Source organism: Narcine bancroftii, chromosome 1, assembly GCF_036971445.1.
Source record: "Narcine bancroftii isolate sNarBan1 chromosome 1, sNarBan1.hap1, whole genome shotgun sequence".
Classification (NCBI taxonomy): Eukaryota; Metazoa; Chordata; class Chondrichthyes; order Torpediniformes; family Narcinidae; genus Narcine; species Narcine bancroftii.
The window spans coordinates 105,777,607-105,803,929 of NC_091469.1; the positions used below are offsets into that span (position 1 = coordinate 105,777,607).

General features: G+C 45.8%; 1 protein-coding gene across 6 annotated transcripts in view; it reads right to left on the bottom strand.

Moving 5' to 3' along the window:
* LOC138762210 (dual specificity testis-specific protein kinase 2-like) overlaps nt 1–26,323 on the bottom strand; it is a 197,844-nt gene that overhangs the window by 65,527 nt on the left and 105,994 nt on the right. For 5 of the 6 annotated variants that reach the window (XR_011356827.1, XR_011356836.1, XM_069935841.1 and 2 more), the window contains one exon: nt 9,349–9,548. Coding sequence is in view for 4 of the 6 variants with exons in the window: in XM_069935841.1 (XP_069791942.1) it covers nt 9,349–9,537 (189 nt within the window). In the remaining 2 variants the exon portion in view is untranslated. Of the gene's footprint in view, nt 1–9,348; nt 9,549–18,648; nt 19,773–26,323 lie in introns of those variants that run through there. The other variant, XM_069935822.1, reaches the window with a different exon arrangement.

Sequence of the window (26,323 nt, forward strand, 5' to 3'; positions counted from 1 at the left end):
TTGGTGCCTGCCACATTGACCACCGCCAGTGGGCTGATATCGCCTCAAACCGTGCATCTTGGCGCCTCACAGTTCGGCGGGCAGCAACCTCCTTTGAAGAAGACCGCAGAGTCCACCTCACTGACAAAAGACAAAGGAGGAAAAACCCAACACCCAGCCCCAACCAACCAATTTTCCCCTGCAACCGCTGCAACTGTGTCTGCCTGTCCCGCATCGGACTTGTCAGCCACAAACAAGCCTGCAGCTGACGTGGACATTTACCCCTCCATAAATCTTCGTCCGTGAAGCCAAGCCAAAGAAAAAGAAAAAGAAGAAAAAGTTGGGTTTACATCATGGTTCACAAGGCAGTATAAGTAGCAGTTACAGAGGTTTCATGCTGCTGATTTCTGTCTGTGGACTCTTTCTTTACCAAGGCAAATAACAAGCTCAGCCTATTGAATTTACTGCCTTCATTCTGCAAATTATAAGTCAATGCCACTGACCATTAATAACAATGTATCAAAAGTCACAGCATGGTGTGAAACACAAGTCTTCAGATACTATGAATGTAGTAAACACACAAAAGTGTTGGAGGAACTCAGCAGGTCTCGTAGCATCCATATGAAGTAAAGATTTATAACCAATGTTTCGGGCCCGAGTCCTTCTTCAAGGGATGAGCAAGAAGCAGACATGTGCCCAAAATAAAAAGCTGGGGGGAGGGTGGTGGGGAGGAAGGAAGGAAGTAAAGGGCAAGGGGAGAAGCCCAGGCCCACAGCCAAAAGGCCATAGGTAGGAGGACAGGAGAGAAAAAGTGAGAATTATTCAGGGAGAGGGGGCAGGGGACTTGGGGAATGAGAGAGATGAAGGGGGTGGGCTAACCAAAACCAGAGAAGTCTATGTTAATACTATATTGCATGGTAGTCAGCTCTTAAAAAGTTAAGTGAAATATAAAACAGGAGTTCAATATTGGTTGGAAGGATCTGACAAAATACTGGACCAATGAGGCAACAAGAAACAAAAACAGAAAATGGTAGAATTACAGCAGTTCTGAGAACCTTTCTGGAGAGGTAGAAATATTGAACCTTTCAGATCAAAATCCTTTTACTTCATTTCTGTACCACATAGGGGCCGCTCCGTCATACAGCACAGAAACAGGCCCTTCAGCTCCTCAAGTCTATTCCTCAACTTTGACCAATCTACACTCATCCCCTTTGTCCATCTCACATCTTCATCCTTCTGCAAACATTCATACTGCTCTTGGCCCATTTGTAAGATTGTGAAGTTCCAGTTACCAATCATTATAAGGAGTAAAACACAAAAGTCTGCCGTCGCTGAGATTGTAACAAAAACACCAAAATTCTGGAGGAACTCGGCTGGTCTTTTCAGCATCCATAAAAAGAAAGTTATATTGCCAATGTTGAGCCTGACCCCTTCTTCAGGGAAGAAGCAGAATGAGCCTGAAGCAGGGAATCTCAAAATTCAAACAATGCTGGCTTGGGGAGGAATCCAGACCAACAAAAGGAATTAATTGGATATGATAACAGAAGGAAGAAAGAATTTATCACGTTTGTGGAAAAGAAGTCAGGGAATGGAGAGACAGAGCTGGAGGAAGGCAATGGGGAAAGAAGCAAGGGGAACAGTTAACGAAAGCCAAAGAAGTCAACATTAATGCCGTCCGTTTGGAGGGTGCCCAGTCAGAAAATGAGCCATTGTTCCTCCAATTAGCATCTGGTCTCAGTCTGGCAGTGCACGAAACCATAGACAAACATGTCAGCAAGGAAACGGGATGGGGAATTGGAATAGGCGGCCACTGGGAGATCCACGCTATTGCAGTGGACAGAGCTAAGGTGCTCAACAAAGCGATCTCCCAGTCTGCACTCAGTCTCTCTGATGTAGAGAAGACCACAATGGGAACATTGGATGCAGTAGATAACATTTGCAGATTCACAAATGAAATGTTGCTTCAATTGGAAGGCCTGTTTGGGGTCCCAAATGATGGTGAGGGAGGAGGTATGGGCACAAGTGGAGCATCTCCTGCTGTCACAGGGGTAGGTCTCAAGGAGATAATTGGTGGGGAGGGAGGAGCGGACAAGGGAGTCATGTAGTGAGTTATCCCTGCAGAAGGTGAAGAGGGGAGAAGAGAATGTGTGTAATGGTTCCTAGTAGAGGCCAGAAATAGCGGAGGAGGATGTGTTCGATGCGGAGACTGGTGAGAAGGTAGGTGAGGACAAGTGGAATCCTGTCCTGTGTGTAGGGACTGAAGAGGCCGGCAGGAAGGGATATGCAGGTAATGGGGGATATGTGGGGGTGAACATGGAGTTAATGCTGGTAGAAAGAAAGCCATGTTGTTGGAAGGAGAACATCTCTGATGATCTGTCATGGAGTTCCTCATCTTGGGTGCAGATGTGATGGAGACAGAGAAATTGAGAAAATGGAATCCTTGCAGGGAACAGGGTAGGAAGAGAGGTAACTGCAAGAGATGGTGAGTTTGTCTGTCTCGGGAGTACTTGCCAATAAAAGATCCCAACACGAAACGTTGATTATCTATTTCTCTCCAATGGACAGAGTTTATTGTCAGATATATTTTACACTACTTATGTTCTAAAAATAGAATGATCTGGCAGCACAGTTAGCTCAGTGGTTAGCACAACACTTATAGCAGCAGTGACTGGTTCGAATCCCCTGCTGTCTGTGCCTTAGGAGGTTTTCTCCAGGTGTGCTGGTTTCCTCCCATTCTTAAAAGTATGGGGTTGGTAGGTTTATTGGTCATGTGGGTACATTTGGGTGGCGGGGCCTCATGGGCTGGAAAGGCTTGTTTCTGTGCTGGATCTCTAAATTTAAAAATAAATAAATGTTCACAGTTGATCGAGTGTACAATATATCTGACAATAAACTCTATCCATGGAGAGAAATAGATAATCAACATTTCTGTAGAGGCCTTTTATTGACGAGTATGCTCCTCAAGATATGCCTATTTTGAAGGGGTTCTCAGTGTTGATTGTCCATTTCCCGCCACAGATGCTGCCTGACCTGCTGAGCCATTCCAGTTTCTCTTGGTTTGTTCAGGATTCCAGCACCTACAGTTCCTTTGCATCTTTTCCCCACCAGATTTCCCATTATGAAGCATTCAAAAAAATATTGCATTCAGTTATTGAACGTGGCACACTAAGAAACCTTAATAATGTTGGGAACTAGTAAATAATTCTCTGACAGTGGTAACATAGGTAGATTCTAGGAGTAAAAATTGTAGAACAAACTATCGTATAAAGTCTCTCGTGAAAATTTTGAACAAAGTTGTGTCTAACATTTGAGTCTTGTCCCATCACCATGCTTGATCTCTTTGCCTGAGGATTTCTTTCAGAGTCCTGAATTCACGAGAACTCCTTGGACTGTTGCTTCCATGTTATATCATACAGGAAATACGACGAAGGCTCTTCATGAAGACCTCAGGCTCAAAACATTGGTGATACATCTTTACCATCGATGGACACCGCAAGACCAGCCAAGTTCCCCCAGCATTTCTGTGTTTATAAGTCACAAGGTCTGCAGAATTTTGTGTTTCACTCCAAGAAATTCCATCACCATTTTCCATGAACACCAGCATTGGTTTAAAGGACAGTTGATTAATTGTTCCTTCATAATAGTATATTATTACAGCATTGATAATAACTTTATTGAGGGTTTTAATATTTTAAATGGTGATGATTAAAATATTATGTCAATGTTAGCATGATCCTTTTGGTACATCTTTATTCAACAATAATTTATTTTGGATGTATTAGGTCGAACTGGTAAATCTTAAACTAGTTAAAAATAATTCTAAAGACAGTTTACCATGGAGTGACCTTGATGAATTTTCTTGAACAAGTAAAGGTCCCCCAGCTATTTTCACTCAACCTTGTCAATGTATGTATCACACGTCCATTAAGTCTTCATACTCCAGGATAAAGTAGATATTTGAAATATCTGACCAGTTCACAAGGACTTTGACAAAATAGACTTAATCCTTCTGCAAATCCTTAAGTCATGGAAAAGGAAGGTAATGCTATTTAGATCATATAGAGGATGTCAAATTCTAATTGGAAAGCTTTCGTTAGAAGCTGAGAATAATAAGAAATTGTTTTAATCAGAGTAAAAAGGTATCAAAAGAGAAATAATTTATTTAGAAAGTTAAAATACAGTATATTACTCAATTGAGGACAATGATTTTCAAACTTTTTCTTTCCACTCACATACCACTTTAAGTAATCCAAATGCCATAGGTGCTCTATGATTAGTAAGGAATTGCTTAAAGTGGTATGTGAGTGGAAAGAAAAAGTTTGAAAACCACTGCTTTAATTGTACCCAATTGACTCGTTATGTGCGCGGTTTCATAACTCCAAAGGAAATGGGCCAATGACAATTTTTCTCAAGCAAAATATTTCCGTAACAATTGGGTCTAGAGCAGTGGTTCTTGACCTTTTGTTCCTCCCATTCACATACCACTTTAAATAATCCCTTACTAAATCACAGAGCACCTATGTTATAGGGATTGCTTAAAGTAGTATATGAGCAGAAAGAAAAGGTTTGAAAAACACTGATTCAGAATTATTGAAAATTTGGGAGCTGAAGTGGGTGATGGATGGGAGCTCCTGCTGTCAAATTATTTTGAATTCCATTAGGCCCTGTTGAATGGAAACACAAATGGAGGGGACAGTTCCCCCAATATGCCCAGGAGCACGAGCCTGCAGGTACAATACCTTGCTGCTCAGAGTGCATGAGCTCTATGGGGCTGTGCATTAGTTGCAAGGTTCCTCGCGACAGATGATGCAGATTTACATTTGCAACCCTACTGGCCCAGACGCATTGAAGATTGTGCTCCACTGCCATTCAAGTACAACAACTCCAGCATGCAGTCTGATATTCGATTGAGGAGATACTGGCGGCCACACCTGCATTGTCCTTCATTAGATTCAATGAAAATGACACTGAATCTACATCCCAAATATTCCAATTATATCCTTCAAATGCAGTTTAATTTATAGCTGGGAGCTTAATCTTAGCTATCCTTACTAAAATTCCAGATTTAAATAATATCTAGGTTTAGGCAGAAATAAAATTCTAAATGTTTTAAGAGAAGGGAGACCAACGAATGGCAGGGCAACACCAATCAGTGGCAGCACTGCAATAACACAACGCTGCTGCAGGTGCGGACCCAGGAGAGTGGGGAGTGGAGACCTACTGCTGCTCTAATGCTGGCAGCTCTGTATAGGCTTTAAACAGTCTGTTAAAAGACCCAGCTGTGTAAGTAAGTAAAATCCTGAAACTGTGATGTGGCCTGTGCTCAGCAGTAGACAAGGAGGGGTTGAAGACTCCAGGAAGCAGTGGACCTGTGCAGGGCACCAGAAACAGGGTTAACATTCCCCCCCAACCATTGAGAGGAAAAACAGGACAGCAACCATGGTGACAGACCTGCAAGAGTCTCAGCAGCTGAGAGACCCACACAGGCTGCGGGCTGCTGGAGAATGGCTCAAGGAAGCCAGGTATTGGAGCTGGGTTTCAAGAGAGTGCAGAGGACAAGAAGGGCTCCTGAGGAGCCTCAGGCACTGAAGGCTTCCTGATCATATTGGAGGTTTGAATCTGGAGATTGGGTTGACGATGGATAATACAGGAGTCTATGTGACTGCAGAAGCGTTGGAGGGGAATCCACGGTCTCTTTTGTTCTCTTTCTCCTATTTGCAGCGCTGGTCTCATGATGACTTTTTTTGCTTTAGGGCAGACAGGTTAAAGTAGATCACACATGTTACATTTTAATTGATTTAACATGTGAAATAAAAAGGTATCTCAGACTTGAAGAACAAGCATAAAATATGCAAACATCAGTACAGACCACAATGACAGAGGGAGATTCAAAAGACAAAACAACAAGGAAAAGAAACTTTCAATGGACATCAAAATCAACATTAGTTTTTTAAGAAAATGATGATCAAGATGAAAATAAGGTGGTGGACATTGAAGTAATTTGTGCCAGTACCTTCAGTGGATGACCTTCTCAACCAAAACTATATGAAGGAGAGCAACTCACCAAGATCAATGTAAACCAGATAATAGCAATCAAGTGCAATACAGACTGACAAACCAACAGGATTTGCTGGCCCCCGTACTAGGATTTAAAGGAAGTTGTTGAGCACACTATTAAGGGCATTTGAACTACAATCTTGCAAAGATTTGTGAACTACTCTGTTAAAAAAGTGATAAGGAAACATGGAATTGCAGATCAGTTGATCCATGGCAATGAGGTGTACAGGAGTGTGATAGATCAGCTAGTTGAGTGGTGTCACAACAATATTGCACTCATTAGCAAAACCAAGAAGCTGATTCTAGACTTCAGAAGGTGGAGGGGGGGGGGGGGCCTGTGGGGAAATCAGGAGAACACAAACCAGTCCTCATCGAGTGGAGCTGAGCAGTGGAAAGGATTAAGGACTTCAGATTCCTAGGTGTAAACATCACGGAGGATCTGTTCTGGGGCCTCCATATCAATGCAATCACAAAAAAGGCTCACCAGTGACTACACAGTACTTTGTGAGGAGTTTGAGAAGATTTGGTATGTCACCAAAGACTCTTGCAAATTTATACAGGAGAGCATTCTGAGTGGTTGCATCACTGTCTGGTATGGAGGCTCCAACACACAGGACAAGAAAAAACTACAAAGATTTGAACTTGGCCAGTGCCATCACAGGCATCAGTCTTCATTCCATTGAGGACATCTGCAAAAGGCAATATCTTAAGAAGGCAGCCTCTATCCTTAAGGACCCTCATCACCCAGGCTATGGCTATCATCAGGAAGGAGGTTGCCTGAAGACAAACACCCAATGATACACGAGTAAAACAAGAAGTGGTTGAAGTAAAAAAACACAATGCTGGAGAAACTTAGCAGGTTAAACAGTGTGCTTCATGTAGCAAAGATAAAGAACCAATGTTTTGGGATTGAGTCCTTCATCAAAGTATGGAAAATGTCAGCAGGTGCTCAAATAATATGGTACATAAACAGCTTCTTCCCCTCCAATATCATATTTCTGAATAGACAATGAACCACAGACACTACCTCACTTTCTCTTCTTTTGCACCAATTTAATTTTTAATGTAATTTATAGCAATATGTGCAGCTGTAATGCTGCTGCAACACAAATTTCAAACCATCTTTGTGAAAATAAATTCTAATTCTTCTAAAAGCAGGTTAGAAATTGAGTGTCCTGTGATCAGAAACTTATCTCATGACTCTATCAGGGCTGTACACCATCTACAAGGCACAATAGGATGTTGTTCTGTTTGGATGAGTACAACTCCTCAGAAATCAAGAATCTCAGTTAAAGGATGCTTTAACTCTACCACCTCGAAGGGCAATGACAGCACATGGATATGAATACCATCACCTCCAAGTTTTCCTCCAAGTCTCAGAATCACACTGTGCAATGGTAAAACCTCAAACAGGTAGAGAGAAAAACAAGTTGTTAGTTTCTAGATCAAAATTCAGTTCAAGCAGGCAGTTCACCATTCCATCTCGAGGGCAATTAAGAATGGCCATTAAATCCTGATATTTCTAGTTTTGCTGACAGGAATTAAAAGGGTATTGTTTAATATTTTCAAGGGGACATGAATATATTAAGATACAAAGAGGGGAACTATTTTCACAAGTCCAGGGTTCAAAGATTGAGGGAGGATCTTATAGAAACATAAAATTCTTAAGGGTTTAGACAGACTAGACACAGGAAGGTTGTTTCCAATGCTGGGAAAAACCAGAACCAGGTGCCATAGTTTAAGGATAAGGGGGAAGTTTTTAGGACTGAGGTGAGGAAAAAAAAATTTCTCTCAGAGATTGGTAAACGTGTGGAATTCTTTGCCACAGGAAGTAGTTGAGACTGGTTCCCCATCAATATTTAAGTGTAGGTTAGATTTGGCCCTTGTGGCCAAGGGGATTAGGGGGTATAGGGAGAAAGCAGGAACTGGGTACTGATCAGCCATGATCATAATGAATGGTGATGTAGGCTTGAAGGGCCAAATGGCCTACTCCTACACCTATTTTCTATGTTTTGTTTTAAAACCATGCTGTACATCTTACATACTGAGAGAACTCCACAGGAAAGTCTGCAGACGCTGGGATTGTAGTGAAATATTCAAAAGTGTGCAAGCTATGCAGCATCAATAGGAAGCTCTTGATTTAAGCTCTAAATTTGTAGTGGGTTGTATAAAGAAAGGTGATGAGTCAGCATACAGGAGGGAGAATGAAAACTTGGCTGAATGGTGCACCAACAACAACCTTGCACTCAATATCACCAAAACCAAGGAGCTGATTGTTGACTTCAGGATGGGAAAGCCAGAGGTATACAATCCAGTGATCACAGGGGGAATCAGAGGTGGAGAAGGTGAGCAAATTAAGGTCACTGTTTTGGAGGATCTTTCCTGGACACTACAGACTTATGGCATCATGATAAAAGCACGTCAGCACCTCTACTTTCTGAGCAGTTTGCAGATATTTTCTAAGACAACAGAAACTCTGGCAAATTTCTACAGATGTGTGGTGGAATGCGTGCTGACCAGCTGCATCACAGTCTGGTACAGGGACACCAATACCCCTGAGAATAAATGGCTCTAAAAGGTAGTGGACACAGCCCAGGACATCACAGGCAACATCCTCCCTCCATTGAGAACATCTACAGGGAACGCTGCCATTGGAGACCAACTGCAATTATCAAAGATCCACATCACCCACCACATGCTCTGTTCTTGCTGCTACAATCAGTAAATTGGTTCAGGAACAGCTGCTACCCTTCCACCATCAGACTCCACAACACACTCTCTCTCTCCCCCCCACTCCCTCCGCCCACTCATCCCTCCCCTCTCTCTCCAACCCTCTCCTCTCCCTTCCCCCTGCCCTTTCATCCCTCCTCACTCTCTCTCTTTCCCCCGCCCTTTTGCACTCTTGCCCTCATCCTTTTTATTCAGATGCTTGCCTTGGCTTTGCTCATACTGGAGGAAGAGCTCAGGCCCAAAATGTTGTGCAATATCTTGACCCTCTGAGACCTGCCGAGTTCCTCCAGTATGTTTTAACTTGGAGAATCATGGGCAAGAATTCTATGAAGAGTAAGAACGTCTCGATCCCCACTTCTCCAGGTCTTCTACACTGGGAATGCTCACACACACAGAGGATTGCTCCGATTAATGACCACACCATGGGGTCGCCCACCCGAACAGATGTTCAATCTACTCGCAATCTCTCACGCAGTTCATTTCAGCAACATTAAGCCGATTTAGAAGAGGGATCCGCAAAGTGGGCGTGCAGCGACGAACTGGGAAAGGCAGTGAGCTTGCAAACTTTTTTCCCTCCCTCACCTTGTACACTTTAGAGAAGAATCCACTTCCAGCCAGTTCGGAGGTGAAATTTGCCCAGAACTCCAGCTTCCTGACAGCGGTCCGCAGCTTCTGCCAGCGGTCGACACGGTAGTACGAGTCGGGCGATTCCCCGTAGTAGGGCGAGGTGGGGCTACTCGGTTCGCTGGACATCATTTCTGTTTCGCACATGATTGCAAGGTCTGGAATGGGGGTGGGGGGAGAGAGAAATATTAAGCGGTTAGTGCATCACATGAAGACCTTCAGCCCCATGATTTCAGATTGCAGGGAAGCATGAATGAGAGCCAGGTGTGACAAAGTGGAGCAGGCGGGCCCGCGCATGCTCAGAACCAACTCCACAGGTAAGCTCTCCCACAACCTGCGAGAGCTCAGGCAGTCCCGCAACGTGATCGAGGCACGCGGGCTGTCTCGTCCCAGAACAGATTTCGCTGGAGCCATTCCAGCAGGCTCCTGATCCACAGGGAAGTGGCAGGGGTGTGTCATCCCCGCTGGAGGGTCAATACTGGCAGCTCTGCATTGGAATGGGCAGCAGAGTCTGCACCACTCCCTTTTGGAAATGCAAACACTTCCAAGCAATTGGTTTTGCACGATGCATGCACAAATTCCCGTAAATCGCAATGAAATAAGTGAGCAGTTGTTGGTTGAACTGATAAAAGTTGGTTCGGGTCCTTTGGGGAAATTCCATTCGAAATGTGTCTCAAGATAGTTTATAAGTCACTTGGCACAGCAGGGAAAGCATTACCTAAATGAAAAAAAAGATTTCCTTCCACCCTTGACTCCGTGCTGGCCAAATACACACGTGACTAATTAAACTCCAACCCCCCCCCCCCCCCCCCGTACACTTTAAAGGGGAGGTGGAAACAGTCGCACCCAGAGGAAACCCGCACAGACCCAAGGAGAATGTAGAAATTCCTTACTGATGGAACTGGATTCGAACCTGGCCCAATGCATTGTAATATAGTTGCGCGAATCATGCCACCCTAATACCAGAGTGGCTGTGCAGCACTCTCCAATATTGTACTGGAGAGTCAGCCTCCATTGTCCACTTGTGTCTCTGCCCCAAATTTCAGTGCATCATCTTCCATCTCAGAGGCGCAAGTGCTCCTGCTGAATCACTGCGTGCAGTGAATTGGAATTCACTGTGTGTTGTTCAGATGGCTGGCTCCACCCTCACCTACCCCAATATAGACCCTGGTTTCCCATCTTACCTCAGATACATCTGAGGACTATTGTATCATTGATTGTAAGCTATTAAAAGCATGTTTGTACTCTCAGTGCAATCAGTTGCATTACACAATTTTATGTTACCTCACTTTTTTCTCTTCTTTTGCACTAATTGTTGTATTATTTTACTGTTATTTATTTTAAATAGCAAATTTATGTCAATATAATTTATAACAATTTTTGCCCCTGCAATGCACAATAATGCTGCCACAAAACAACAAATTTTGTGACACTTTCATGACATTAAACCTGATTCTTATTCTTAAGACTCTGCTCAGTGTTTATGGGACCCCTTCTCTGTGAAGCAGCCAGGTTTAGTGGTTTTCTTCCATTCGTCTTTTCTTCCAACTACATAAAAAACATTTTATGATTCCCATTCATGGTTCCCTTAAATGTGCTGTGCTCCCCTGCTCTAAGGGGACAAATTTTTCTCAAAGCCTTATAGATAACAACCCAGAGAGTGCTCTAATTGAGGCTTCATTGACCCACCAGGCCCTGCAGTGAATGCAAGCATTCCAGACAGGTACAAACAGAACAATTCCAAATTGGTCAATGAGAAGAATTCATGATCACAGAGAATAAGACTTTTCAAAAAGCAGTCAGAGGAATGTTCCCAGCTGCTGAGAAAATGAGAGGTATGTATGCAGAGTCCAGGAGACTAACTCCACTGTACACATTCAGCTGTTAGTTTTGTATAGATAAAAAAAAGAGAAACTGAAGTGAAATTGATCTAATACGAAGTTAAGCCAATTATTTGCATTTTGAAACCATCTGAAAATAACATAATATTCTAACAAATTTTATTTTTATTTACTGTATATTTATAAATGAAAAAATAATTGTCTGAAGGCTTTCTGATTTTTGTGAGGTTGTAGTATGTTGTGAGCAAGCACAGCGAAGAGACTGAGACAACAGACTGAGGGCTCTGGTATCACAACTGACTTTATTTGAATCTCACGCTGCAGCCTTTAAGCCTTGCCTCGTTCCGCCCCTGATGCAAGCGTGTATGCAACCTTCTGGCCTGGAACGGAAGAGATGGTCCCACAATGCCATTCTTACTGTGGCTGCCATACCAACCACGCGTATCAAGCGGGTCTGGTTTGCCACGCAAGAATGTACATCGCCACACAAACCACCCCAACCCCCCCCCAGAATTGGCACCTTCGCCCTTGGAATGCATCACAGGAGAGGGGTGCTGTTTTGGCAGCCAACCTCTACACACTGGTGGGGGAGACTGTACTGGCTGGTCAAGTCCACATGTGCTGGTTTTAAACAGTCCAGCGTAAATACCTCCTCCCTACCTCCAATGTTTTCATGTGTGTCATGTGTCCTGCAGGTGAACTGCTGGGTATCAGGATGTTCTTGAGGTAAATGAAAAGGAAAGGCAAGTTTCTCCCAACCACATCCATGAGGCGCTGAAAGGTCTGTACCACATTTTTCAAACCAAATGGCATGCACAGGAACTCGAAGAGGCTGAACAGGGTGACGATAGCGGTCTTTTTAACATTGCCCAGATCAAATTGACCATGGAGAAAAGCTTTGCACCATGAAGATTCGCCGTGAAATCCTGGATGTGGGAAATAGGGTAGCGGTCTGGTGTCGTTGCATCATTGAAACATCTGTAATTGCTGCAGGGCCTCCAGCTACTACTAGACAGAATCAAGTGGAGGGATGAAGCCCATGGACTTCAGAATGACGGACGATGCCCAGCTCCTCCATGTGCCTAAACTCGTCCTTGGCAACTTTGAATTTGTCTGGAGCCAAGCGGCAGGCCCGTTAATGCAATGGTGGACCAGTGGTAGCAATATGATATTGGATGCCATGTTTGGGCATGGCTGCTGTGAACTGTGGGCATAGAATGGAGGGAAAGTTTTTGAGGAGCTGGCCGTACTGGCCATGTTTGGTCTCCACAGAAGCAAGCTGGGTGGATGGTTTGATCTGCTGAGGTGCATCATGTGGAAAGTCTGAGTGTGGACTAGTCGTTTGCCCTGGAGATCGATGAATAGGAAATGGGTCCAGAGGAAATCTGTGCCAACGATGGGTTTGTCCACCAAAGTGAGGGTGAAAGACCTTTGGAACGTGTTGTCATGAAACGTACAAGAATCTGTCTTTTTCCAAATGTTCAGATGGCAGTATTATTGGCAGCCCGAAGGGAAGGTCTGCATGGTCTCGTCGGCATATCGAGCACCGTAGGGGGTATGATGCTAATCTCTGCCCCCGTGTCCACCAGGAACTTGCGACCTGAGATGCTGTCCCAGAAAGCCATTTGGTCAGCCAGCCGCCACAGCCACTAATGGCAGCTGGCCCCATTGTTTCCCAGGAACAAACATGGCTGGCGGCATTTTCGGGTGGACGCCCCCCAACGCTGGTGATAGAAACAAAATTTGGGATTGGGCCTCTTGTCCTCTGGCGGTGTGGAGCTTGTTCACATGGTGGACTAACCTGGACGTTATCCTTAGTGGTGGCTGTAGAAGATGGTTGACGGAGTCTATGGTTTCGTGTTTTGAACAGTAGAAAATATCTGCCACACCACAACTTTCTGTGGGTCGCTGAAGTCGGCATCAGCCAAGAGGAGACTGATGTCCTCAAGCATCTGTTGGAGGAATGCCTGCTCAAACATGAGGCAGGGCTTTTGCCCTTCTACTAGCATGAGGATCTCATCCATGAGGGCAGAGGGAGTCCTATTGCCTAGGCCATCTGAGTGCAGGAGCCTGGCTGCTCGCTTGCACCATGTGAGGCCATACGTGCTAATGAGGAGGTTTTTCAGAGCTATATATTTACCTTCCTCTGGCGGCACCTGAATGAGGTCATCGACTCATGAACTGGCTTCCTGGTCGAGCGAGCTGATGACATAGAAGTATCTTGTCGAATTGGAGGTTATCTGTTTTATCTGGAACAGGGTGTTCGCTTGGCCGAAACAAGAGCAGACCTGTTCATCCAGAAAGTTGACAGCTTCAGTGCAATGACATCTACAGCTGCTTGTTCCATTGTTTCGAGTCTTCAGGACGTGGAGACTTGTCAGGGTTACCTATGTAGCATGTTATGAATGAGCGCAGCGAAGAGACTGAGACAATAGGCTTGGAGCTCTGGTATCACAACTGACTTTATTTGAATCTCGTGGTGCAGCCTTTAAGCCCCATCTCATTCCGTCCTCAATGTCCCGATGCTTGTGTCCCGATGATGCAAGCGCGTATGCAACCTTCCAGTTTGGAACTGAAGAGACGGTTCCATGATGTCATCCTTGCCGTGGCTGTTTTGCTGACATTGCGGGACAAGCAGGGCCAGTTTGCCACTACAAGAATGTGCACGGCCACAGGGTTTTGTTTTCCAGTTTGAGAGGAGTCGAGAAGGTCATGGAAGTTGAGGATTTTATGGAAATGAATTGATATGTTTTGTAATACACATCTGTATTACAAAAGGGGAGGTATTGGGGGTCTTGGGGTACATTCATGTAGATAAGGCCTCAGGACCTCGGATATTGTGGAAAGTAATTGGGGGCCCTGGCAGAGACTGGTAGATGGTTAATGTTCTGCCTTTATTTAAGAAGGGCTGCAAGGAGAAACCAGAGAATTACAAGCTGGTGAGCTGAACATCTGTAGTGCAAGGTTACCAGAGCAGATTCTGAGGAATAAGGTCCAACAGCATTTGGAAACGCAAGGAGTGATTCAGGAAAGGCAGCACTCGATCTGTGCTGGGGATCCACTGTTGTTTGGTATCTATATTAATAACTTTGTTTTAAATGTCATTAAGTCTGCAGATGGCATCAAAATTGGTGGTATAGTGGACCATGAGGAAGATGATCTGAGATGACAACAGGATCTCGATCTGCCATTCTCAACCTTTTTATGTCTATGGCCCCCTTACGAATCTGGTCTGTGAAGCAGTCAAGTTTTGGTTTCTTCCATACTTCTTTCCTACCGACTACATAAAAAAACATATTAAAAAAATTGTTATGTGAGGAGAACAGAAAACAATGATTTTACTTAAATGCACACTTCCGGGGTGGAGGAGGAGGTGAATGGAGGGAATAGGAGCTCATCTAGATGAACAGAGATAGTGCGCCAAGGAATAGCAGATGGAAGTTAACTTGAACAAGTATGAAATATTGCACTTTGGACATTTAAACTTGCGTACTAAATGGTAGGACCTTGGAGAATGCTGTAGAACCAGAGACAGGAACATAATTTCCTGAAAATGGTGACTTAAGTGGGCAGGATGTTAACACCCCTTCATCAGTCAGAAGTTGCAACATCATACTACAACAGTAGAAGATGTTCCTGAGTCAAATTTGGAAAATTGTAGGAAGGATGTGATTAATCTGGAAAGGATGTGGAAAAGATTCAATTCAATTCAATTTATTGTCATGTAATAAAAACAGTATCATATTACATGAAATTGTTTTTGTCTGCTTTAAGGCAGACAGATTCACCATTGGCAGAAATTGCCTGAAGTGCCTCATTACAGTCATAGAAAGAGAAGCAAAAGAGAGGTACGCCAAAGTCACTGAATTTCTTGCGGATTTGCCTCTCGCAGCCTCCACAGCCACACAGAGTCCAGTCCAAACCACCAGTAACCCGAGTTCCAGATCCAAACCTCTGACACGATTGGGAACCCTTCAGTACCCTCACGCATCCCAGTTCCAACACCTGGCATCCCTTCAGCCAGTTTTGATCCAGTCTCCAGCAATCCGCAGCCTGGTTTGAGTCCCTCGATTGCAGTCTCCAGTAGCCTGTGTGGGTTCCTTGCCTCGAGTCACCAACGTCCCTCTGCCTGTATGGATCCTTCAGCTGCAGAATCACTCACTGGTCCGCTTCTCCCCTTTTTCTGGTGCCCTGTGCCAGTCCTCTGCTTCCCTGGATTCTGTAACCCCTTGTGGCTGCTGCCAATCATAGGCGACACCATCTTAGGCACAGACACCGCAGTTCAAATAAAACCACCGTCGGTGGCTGTCAGTTGGACCCTGTGGGTGCACTATGTCTCTGTTCCCTGCTCTTCAGGGGTCCCCACCAATGGCAGCTGCTGTCGTTACAGCAGAGCTATCTTTTTTTCAGAATCACAATTGCCACGATCACGTCACAAAATTCATGGTTTTGTCGCAGGATTGCAGGTAAACATTGCAATAAATTGCATTTTAAAATAAATAAATGGATGCACCATCAATTACTGAAGGACTGAGGTTGAGGAACCAATAGGCTTTTATTCACTAAAGAACAAAGGCACATCCATACTGCTCGAATGTCCTGCACTGAGGAGGGGGCTTGTCAAACAGTCACCTTTATACAAGAGCCTGTGGGAGGGGCCAGAGGTACAGCTGGCCAATGGGTGTGCCCAATTATACAAATACATGCAAAAGTGGTTTACCACATTCACCCCTCATTTTCAAAAAGAGTCCAGCAGGGTGAAGTGGTGTTTATGAAGTCACAAATTAAGTCTCTCAGATATTCTGATCATTCATTGGGACTGTCATACTACTGGTTGTGACTGCGGTGCAGTGACAAGATCCTGGACGGTTTCAGGTGCCTGTATGTGCTCATCGGTGCAGTGCTGATGGGTAAGCGAAGACGAGTCTGGTGTATCCTATGTTGCGGAAGAGGCAGGATACCATGGTTCAGGTGCATTATGTGTGGTCAGGGGTGAGGGGGGTGTGGGGTTATCAGTGGAGGTCTCCAGGGACCCTGGAGGAGCCAGATCCCTAACGGAGACAGTTCCTCGTGTCCTTCAGGATATGCCAAGTAGGCATATTGAGGGTTGGCATGGAGGAGAAGGACCCTTTTGACCAGAGGAGGATCAGATTCATGGGTCCTTACATGCTTCCGAACAAGGACTGGCCCTAGGGATGTAAGCCATGCCAGCACCTTGGTCCCTGTCGCAAATTTCCAGGGAAAGGAAAACATACGTTGATGCGGCATGACATTTGTGGCAGTACATAGAAGAGACCTGATGGACTGGAGCCCCTCCAGGAGGACCTCTTTTCAGTGGGAGACTGGAAGGCTCCTAGATCGCAAAACCAGGATGGCCTTCCTGACTGTGACATTCTCCCTTTCAACCTGCCCATTCTCCAGGGGGTCGTAGCTAGTGGTCTTGCTCGTGGCAATGCCCCTGGCCAACAGGTACTGGCGCAACTCATCACTCATAAAAGAGGCCCCCTGGTCACTGTGGATATAGCTGGGGAAGCCAAGTAGAGTGAAGAGACTGTGCAGGGCCTTGATGACTGTGGCAGCTGTCATGTCAGAGCAGGGGATGGCAGACGGGAAATGGGAGTATTCGTCAATGACATTGAGGAAATACACATTGTGGTCTGTGTAAGGCAGGGGTCCTTTAAAGGCAGCACTGAGGCACTCAAAAAGGCAGGTGGCTTTTATCAACTGCACCCTGCCTGGCCAGTAGAAGTGTGGTTTGCACTCATTTGATCTGATCTCTTCGATGAGTACACCAGGTTGTGGGCTTTGATGGTGGAAGAACCTGGTAACTCCAGGGTGGCAGAAATCATTATAAAGGGTTTGTAAGCGTTGTAAGCGGTCACTCTGCCCACTGGCAAGGTCCGCGGAACAGGGCGTTCAGTGGTCATGAAGTTTCCCTGGCCAGTGCAAGATATCGTAATTGTAGGTGGACAGTTCAATTCTCCACCTCAGTATCTAGTTGTTTTAAATTTTGCCCTGCTGCTGCCTGTGAAACATGAACGCAACTGCACATGGGTCAGTTAACAGAGTCAGGTAATGATGCCAGTGCCACATGTCTACAATGGTTTGGGCCTCTTTCTCAACTGAGGAGTGTCACATTTCGGGGCCCTGTAGGGTACAGGAAAAGAAAGCAACTGGCCTGCCTGTCTGGTTAAGGGTGCAGCCAGTGCGAAATCTGACACACTGCTTTCCACCTGGAAAGGGATGGATTCATCCACAGCAGGCATTGTGGCCTTGGCAATGTCTGCCTTCATGCAGTTGAAGGCTGCACGAGCCTCTGCCGTCAGGGGGAGAATGTGGATTTGATGAGGGGTGGGCTTTGTCTGCACAATTAGGGACTCTTTGGGCATAATAAGAGAAGAAATCAAATCACCTTTTCAGCATCTTAAGGCTATGGGGGAGTGGAAGTTCCAGGAGCGGCCGCATGCGGTTAAGGTCCGGCCAATGATTCCATTCTCATTTGGCCTTATTATACGCGAGGTTGAGGAGCTTGGAAGTTTGCAGGAATTTCTGGAGGTTGGTGTCATGGTCCTGCAGGTCATGGCCGCAGATGGTGATGTTGTCAAGGTTCAGGAAAGTTGCCTGCAGCTCGTACTGGTCCACCATGTGGTCCATCTCCTGTTGGAAGACCGAGATGCTGTTCGTAATGCTGAAGGGAACCCACAGGAAATTGTAGAGGCAGCCATCTGCCTCAAATCCAGTGTATTGATGGTCCTCTAGATGGATAGGGAGCTGGGGATATTCTGACTTCAGGTCCATGGTATAAAAGACCCGATACTGTGCGATTTGGTTCACCATGTTGGCTATGTGGGGGAAGGGATATACATCTAATTTTGTGTACCTGTTGATGGTCTGACTGTTCCTCTCTCCATTCCTCACTACCACTACCTGCACTCTCTAAGGGCTGGTGCTGGCTTTGATGATCCCACCCTCAGCCCAAATGAAGGCCCTATCCCCAGCGCTGTACCATCTACATTTAGTGGCGATGGGTTTACAGTCATGGGTAAGGTTGTTGAACAACGGTGGAGGGATGATTTTTAAGTGTGGAGAGCTTGCAAGAAGTGCATGCTGGACGACTGGGTTGTTGGCCATATATGATTGGGAGGCGGGGTGGTGGAGCAGAGCGATCAGTTTGAAAATTGCTGATTAGAGACAGTAAGGGGCGGATGAGGCCCATCAAACTCCATTGTCACGCTTTTAAGGTGACATTGAAACTCAAGTCCCAATAGCACGGCAGCACAGAGCTGCAACATTACCAGAAGGAGACCTTCTGGATCACTGGCATTACTGCGAAGGAGAAGGGCCACACTGTGTCTGGGTGTATGAAGCTCTCAGTGCTCCCACTGTCGAATAGGCAACTCGTCATGTGGTCATTTACCTTAATGATAGGGGCTGACCTGGTTGAGAGTGATGGAGGCCAGTGTCAGGTCGCTGCTTATCACTGTTACGGAGAGCAGCAATGTCCGAGATAGTGGCCCCCAGAGCTCACAAGCACCATTGTTGGATCCCAAAGATGGTGCCCAAGATGGCAATGCCCACAGTTCGCATATGGCACTGCTGGCTCCCGGCAATGGTGGCATCCAGGATGGCAGCCCCCACGATCCACATGCGGCACTGCTAGGAAAGGGTTTAGACTTGCACACTTTGGCAAAGTGCCCCTTCTTCTCGCAGCTGAAGCAAGTTGAATCCTTCACTGAGCAGTGTTTCCTCTGGTGCTTGCCCAGACCGCAGAAGTAGCATTTCGGGTGCTCTTAGAGTACCGCAGCTGTGGTCAGGTCACCGACGGAACAAGACAAAAGTGGTGGGAGGTGTATGCAAGGCACTGCTGCCATGGTTGACTTGTTAGCAGAACAGAGCAGTCATGAAGCACCCCAAGATGGCGACACATGAGGTACCCATGTTATCTGTCCATATTCTGAAGGGCCACCTCCAGCGTACCTGCCAGCTCAACTGCTCTCTGCAGACTGAGCTCCCCTTATTCCAACAGTTTCTGGCAGATGTAGTTTGACCTGATCCCAGCGATATAGGCTTCCCTGATCGGGTCCTCAGTGTACTCAGCAGCAGTCATGGCCTTGCATTTACAAGCCTTTCCGGGGGTTCACAGGGCCCAAAGGTACTTGGTGTTCAACTCACTGGGTCGCTGTTTGTGGGTCACTAGAAGGTGCCTGACATGGACAATGTTGATCTTCCGCAAATATTGGCCATCTCGGGAGTGCAGTATCTGCAATTTATCGGTCTGTGACCACACGGTGGCTGAAGATGCCTGCAGGAATGCTTCAAAGCAGCGTAGCCAGAGTTCAAAGTTGATTGATGCCTCAGGTTTTTGAGAGTCGATTTCCAGCTTTTCTGGCTTCAGGATCCATCGCAAAAAAAATTTAGTGAAATAAAATTGACGCACTTGTGGCGGCGCACATCCCCATGGTGAACCGGCCTCGCTTGTATTGCCACATGGCAGGGCAGCCATGGGGAAATGGTGTCGTCAGAGGTTTCTCTCTGACTCCAGCATCCCTTCCAGCGCGGACCCTGGGCAGCGATTATGATGTCACAATGCACCAGGTGACTGAGCTCCTGCTGCCCTTTAAGGGACATGCTGAATTTGAAACAGTCATTAATGACCCTCAATGTGGTGGCTGTATTTCTGCCACTGCTCACACCGCCACACACTATAAATTACTCAAAGAGAAACCAAAAGACTTATTCACTGAAGAACAAAGGCACATCATACTGCTCAACTGCCCTGCACTGAGGACGGACCTGTGGAACAATCACATTTATTCAGGAGCCAGTGTGAGGGGCCAGAGGTACAGCCGGCCAATGGTTGTGCCTGACCAGACAAATACATACAACAGTGGTTTACCACATAAATTAGTGCAAAAAAAGCAGAGAAAAGTGAGGTAGTGTCTGTGATTCATTTTCCATTCAGAAATCTGATGGCCGAGGGGAAACTGTTTTTGTGCATTGGGTCTTCAGGCTCCTGCACCTCTTTCCTGATGGCAACAGTGTGAAGCGGGCACGGCTGGGTGGTGAAGGCCCTCGAGGATAGAGGCTGCTTTCTTAAGACACTGCCTCTTGTAGATGACCTCGATGGAGTGAAGAATGGAGCTGGCCAAGATTTTGTGAGGTTGTTCGGAGAAACGGGGTTTAAGACAAGACAAGCTGGAGCGTAGGAAGCTGAGGGGTGATTTCATAAATGTACAGATAAGATAAATAGTCATTGTCTTATTCAAAGGGGAGGGGATTCTAAAACTAGGTTGCATAAAATTGGGGTTAGAAGGGAAAGACTGAAAATGGACCTGAGGTGTGCTTTTCCCACACAGACCATTGTAGGAATTTGGAACTGTTGCCAAAGGTAATGGTAGAAGCATGTACAAATGAAACATTTATAAAACATTTAGTGTACAGCTGGGAAAGGTTTAGAGAGTTACTGGCCAAGCATGGGTAAATGGGGCGACCTTGATCAGCATGAATAAATTCCTCCAAACGAGCTGTTTCTATGCTGTAAAATCACTTTATGTCTGGTGAGAAGCTGACAGAATATTTGAAGTTCCCAGTTCACAATGCTGAAGAAACCAATAACCACAGAAAGTCGAGCACAGCAGCAATATCATCTCTCACAAATGATTGCCCTGAACTTCTCAAACATTTGTCTTCACTTAGAAGATTTTGGGAGTGATGCAAACCATTGCAACCATAAACTATTGCATTGTAAACTTCTCAAACTTGCGAGGATTTCAAGAACTCAAGTAGAAATATCTTGGTAATTTCCGTGTGGATTTCTCCCAACTTTGAGAATGAAATTTCACAGTGTACATAATTTTACCAGGAGGCCAGCACGGTTAGAGCAGTGGTTAGCGCAATGCTATAAACATCACCAGTTACACAGGCTTGAATACGACGCAGTCTGTCAGGAGTTTGTACCTTCTTCCTGTGTTGCATGGGTTTCCTCCGAGTGCTCTGGTTTCTTCTCACCCTTCAAAACCATGCAGGGTTTGTAGGTTAATTGGTCACATGGCTGTATATGGGTAGAGCAGGCTTGTGAGCTGAAAGGATTTGCTCCCATGCTGTTTCTCTAAATTATAAAAACTTATGAAAAAGCATCTTTCATATCCATGCATTTTTGTTACTTAAGAATTTCATTTCTTCAAAGTCAGGAAAGTCTAAACCCTGTAATGCTAATTACCTGTCAGTATCAAGCTTGGATTTCAGAATGAACATGATCACCAACTCTGCGACGACACATAGAAATAAAATGTGAGCAATTCCTCATTGCAGGTGATCACAGTATACACAAACTCCCCCTGGTCATGAGAGCAGGAAAAACAATGAGAAACTTAAAATAGGAAAACAAAATTGTTACCAAAACAATTACTGTTCATCATCAAGAAAAGAAAATGACGGCACTGCAGGAGCTATAGTAATGGTGGCACTGCTGCTGGTGCGGACCTGGGGAGAACAGGGTGCGGACACACTGCACTCCTCCACAGGGTCCTACCACCCACCAGTCCTACTGCTGACTGCTCCATACAGATTTTAAATGGCCTGTTAAAGGAGCCGGTGGTGTTTTATTTAAAACCCTGCAACAGGGGGGCCTAGGCTCAAGATAGCAGCACCTGGGTTCGGCAGCGACCTCAAGGGGTTTCATACTCCAGGGGAGCAGCGGACTGGCGCAGGGAATGGGGAGAACAATTTCCCCCCCCCCCCACCAATGAAAAGAAAAAGTAGAGGAGACAACCCTAAGGACAGCGACGACAGTAGCGGACCAGCAAGGCGCTCTGCAACTGAAGAACACACAGGCGGCAAGCTGTTGGCAAAATGCGGGCAAGGAACCCACACAGAGTGTGGACTGCTGGTGACTGGAGATCAAAGGACTCACACCTGGCAGTGGGCTACTGGAGACTGGCTCATGGAAACCAGGACTCGAGAAGATGCTGAGGGCAAGGAGGGCTCCAAAAGGGCTCTGGGTAGTAAAGGCATCCTCGTCGTGTTGGAGGTTTAGATCTGGGCAATGGTTTGACCTGAACTGGAGTCTTGTGCAGTTGCAAAGGCTGCAGGAGCACTGGAGGTAAATCCACGGACACTCAGTGACTCTGAAGAGGACTCTCTTTTGCTTCTCATTCTCCAATTGTGTTTGTTGATATGGAGGTAATGACACTACTGGATAGGAAGGGTTATAACAATAACTATTTACTATTATTTACAGGTAAGTGGGAGCTCTGTATATGGCGGCCATACCGCACCTGGATTCTGTTGAGCTCCAGCCCGCCAATCCGGAGCTTGTGCTTGCGCAGACTGCTACCGCGAGTATGGTGGCTACAGCACGATTGCAGCAGGTGCTGAGCGACTAGTCTACAACCCCTTTCTTTAGTAACCCCCAACATAAGGCAGTTCATAAGTTAATATTACACAACAAACACAACCGACATGGATCAGTCTTTGTACTTAGGGTTCGATTTAGACGTGTCTGAAGCGTGTCTTATAATAGCTCTCTGAGGAGGTAAAGGCCTGTGGAACCTCAACCTGAGAATGTGCACTGTCTGTTATCTCAAGTGTGGCTACTGAGGGAGTACCATTGCCTTTGGGCTCAAGTGCCATGTTCTGGTACACAGTCTCGCCAGGATTGCGTTGAACTGGGACCGGCTCCCTTACAGGAAGTATGTGTTGTCGGTTTCTCCTGTGCACTTCACCTTCCGATTGGACCAGGTATGACCTTGGCTTCTGGCAACTTTCTTCTACCATTCCTGTCCAGTCATAGCCCTGCAGCAGAGTTTGCATCCTGATGCCTTATCCCTCTGTCAAAGGCTCGAGCGGTCAGCTCGCCTTGTCATAGCACTCCTGTGACAGTCTTTTGCTCAACAGCTAGGCCTTAATCTCTTGTGGATTTCTCATTTTGGGCTCCAGAAGTTTCCTTGCCACAGGTAAGGTCGTGCACATCTCTCAACATCAATCTCTGGCCAGAGACCCAAGTGTAGCGTCACGAGGGATGTTCCTCAGGTTAAGCAGATTGAGGAATACGTCCATTTTATCCCTGTAGGACTTTTCCATGAGGTGTTTCGCACTTTTTACAGCTCTCTCAGCCAGCCCATTAGACTGTGGCTATTCCAGGCTGCTAGTGATGTGAGTGAAGTCCCCCTCTGGTGTGAAGTCCTTATATTTTTGGCTCGCAAACTGTTTGCCGTTATCTGATAATAGGGTGTTTGTGCTCCATACACTGGGAAGCACCTTTTCAACTTGGTGAAGACTGTGTGGAAGTAGCATCATGTAACAAGTCTATTTCGCACCACCCCGAATACGAATCAACTAACACTAGGTATTACTGACATCGCCACTCAAAAATGTCAGTTGCCACAGTTGACCAAGGGAAGTCTGGAACCAAATGAAGCTGTAATGGTTTCTTCTCCTGGTGTGGTTTAGTGGTGTTGCACACCAAACCAGCTTGCACCTCTTGGTCAATGTTCTTGGTCATCCCAGGCCAAAAAACTATGTCCCTTGCCCTCCATTTTGTTGTCTCTGAAGCTGTATGCCCTCTGTGCAGGATGTTGACATACGTCTTCTGCAGTGAGTTGGGAATCACAGCTCTCTGGCCTTTCATTACGATCCCTTCCTCAATGAGCAGCTCATCATGGAAGGGGAAGTAGGGGGCGCACTGCTGGTGGCAGACTGTGCTACTTGTTCGGCCAACCACCCTTGATGAAAATGCCAAGGGTCTTTAAAGTAGTGTCTTCTGCCATGTGTCTCTTAGCTCCTCCAGGTGAGAAAAGGATATGTGAGTGACCGTCATTATGTTGAAATTGTCCTCCTCCTCCTCATCAACCTGTTGGACAGTGGAGTCTAGGGGCACAAGACAGTGTGTCAGCTAGGCGCATTTCTTTTCCACACTTATATACCAGGGTGATATTGTATTTCTGAAGCCTGAGCATCATCCTCTGTAACCTTGCTGGTACTGCATGTATGGGCTTCTTCAATATTGTGACCAGCGGTCAGTGATTGATCTCTATGTTCACTAGCTTACCATAGATTAAATTTGAAAAGACAAAAACCACTGCAAACAATTCTTTTACGATTTACACGTTCCTGGTCTCTGTATCAGTGAGTGACCTCGAAGCGTAGGCTACTAGCTCTTCATATTGCAAGCATGCCGCACTGAGGCTATACTGCGATGCGTCACAGATCAGCATTACTGGCTTTCAGACGTAATACAACAAAACTGGTGGGCTTGATGTGCTTCTTTAAAGTGTCAAAAGCATTCTGTTGCTGCTCATGCCAAGTCCACTCTATGCATGAGCTATCTCAATGGAGCTGTGAGCTGACAAGTTCAGGATTAACTTGCCCAGATAGTTAACCATTCCAAGAAACCTTTGTAGGGCTGCAACATCCCTTGGCATCCTGCTGATTGCCTTTGTTTTCGAGGGATCCACTTTCAGGCCTTCACTAGTAAAAACATGGCCAACATAGCTGACCTGGTTCAGCCAGAACCTGCACTCGACGGGGTTGAGCCTCAGGTTCACCTTTCTGGCATGGTTGAGCACTTTCTTTAAATTGGCATTGTGTTCCTTTATGTTCTTGCCGCCCACAAGTATGTCATTGATTATGATGACACAGGGGTATCTGACCGAAATCTGTTCCATAGATCTCTGGGACACTTCACTGGCCGAATTAATTCCAAATGGCATCCGCAGAAATCCATACCGTCCAAAACAAGTGCTAAATGTGGTCAGTACTGATGATTTGTGGTCAGCGTGTTCTGCCGAAAGGAGTTCTTGGCATCTAGGACTGAGAATACAGTTACACCAGCTATTTGTGCAGCAACTTCTTCCACGATGCGCATCAGGTGATGTGGTCCCTTCAGGGCTCTGTTGAGGTCCCACAGGTTAATGCATATCCGGATTTCTTGCCCTTCAAAACTTGTTGGCAGCTACCAGAGAGAACACCATTCGCTTGGCTCTGAAACTGGAGTAATTACACCCAACTCCTGCATTCTGTGCAGCTTGGCCTTGACTGTCCCTCATGGTCACAAATATGCGATGTATCTGATGAAGCACAGGTCTTACTTCCAGGTCAAGCATCATCGAATACATTACTGGCTACTTCCCAAGCTCGCCTGAGAAGAGATCACTGTATTCAGAGAAAATTTTCTGCAACAAATCATCTTCAGAGGGGCGTATTTGGTGAACATCTCTACTAAACGAGATAAGTCCCATGTCCATACATGCACTTAGACCAAGCAGAGGCAGAACATCCTCGTGGACAACGAAGAACATCTGTAAATGTAAGTGTCCTTGTAGGTTACACAAATGGTTGTGATCTTGCTGCCCCTGTGTGCCACTAGACTTGTGGACTTGACACATGGCTTGATCTGTTCCCCTTTTTTAGTTGACTGAATGTCTTCTCTGACATGATGTTGCACTTGGCTCCTATGTTGACCTTCATTTCCGCTGCCTTGCCATTGACCTTTATGGTTACGAAAGCTTCATTATTTCTCCGTTGAGTCCACTGCCATCTGCAATGTCTGCTCATCGACTAAATATGTTTCTTCTGTGTTACTTTCATCCTGTTCAGGCTCTAGTTGGTCAATCGTCCTTCTAGGTCTGGGCCTAGTATTGATCTGTTGTCTGAATGGTCTGAATGATCTGCAATGGTTTGAAATGGTTCCACTTTCTGCGGACTTGACACTGCTGGCCAAAAGCTGGGCACATTTCCTTTCTCACTGCATGGTCACCTCTGCAGTTGTTGCACTTTATAATGGATGATGATGTGGTTTGGTCTGGTTTGCTGTTCCTCCTGGTCTTCAGCCATTATTTCTTTACAGATCCCATCTGGACTGCATCAACACTCGTGGTAGGCTGCTGTGGAGAGGCTAACTTCTTGTTATTCCCCTCAGTCATTTCATAAATCAGACAGGTAGAGATGGCCTTCGCTAGTGTTAAGTCACTTTCATGCAGAAGCACCTTCATCATGCTGTCATTATAAATGCCACAGACCAGGCTGTCTCTGATTAGTTCCTCACAGAGCGTTCCAAAGTTGCAGGTCTTTGCTCTTATCTTTAAATCGCTGAT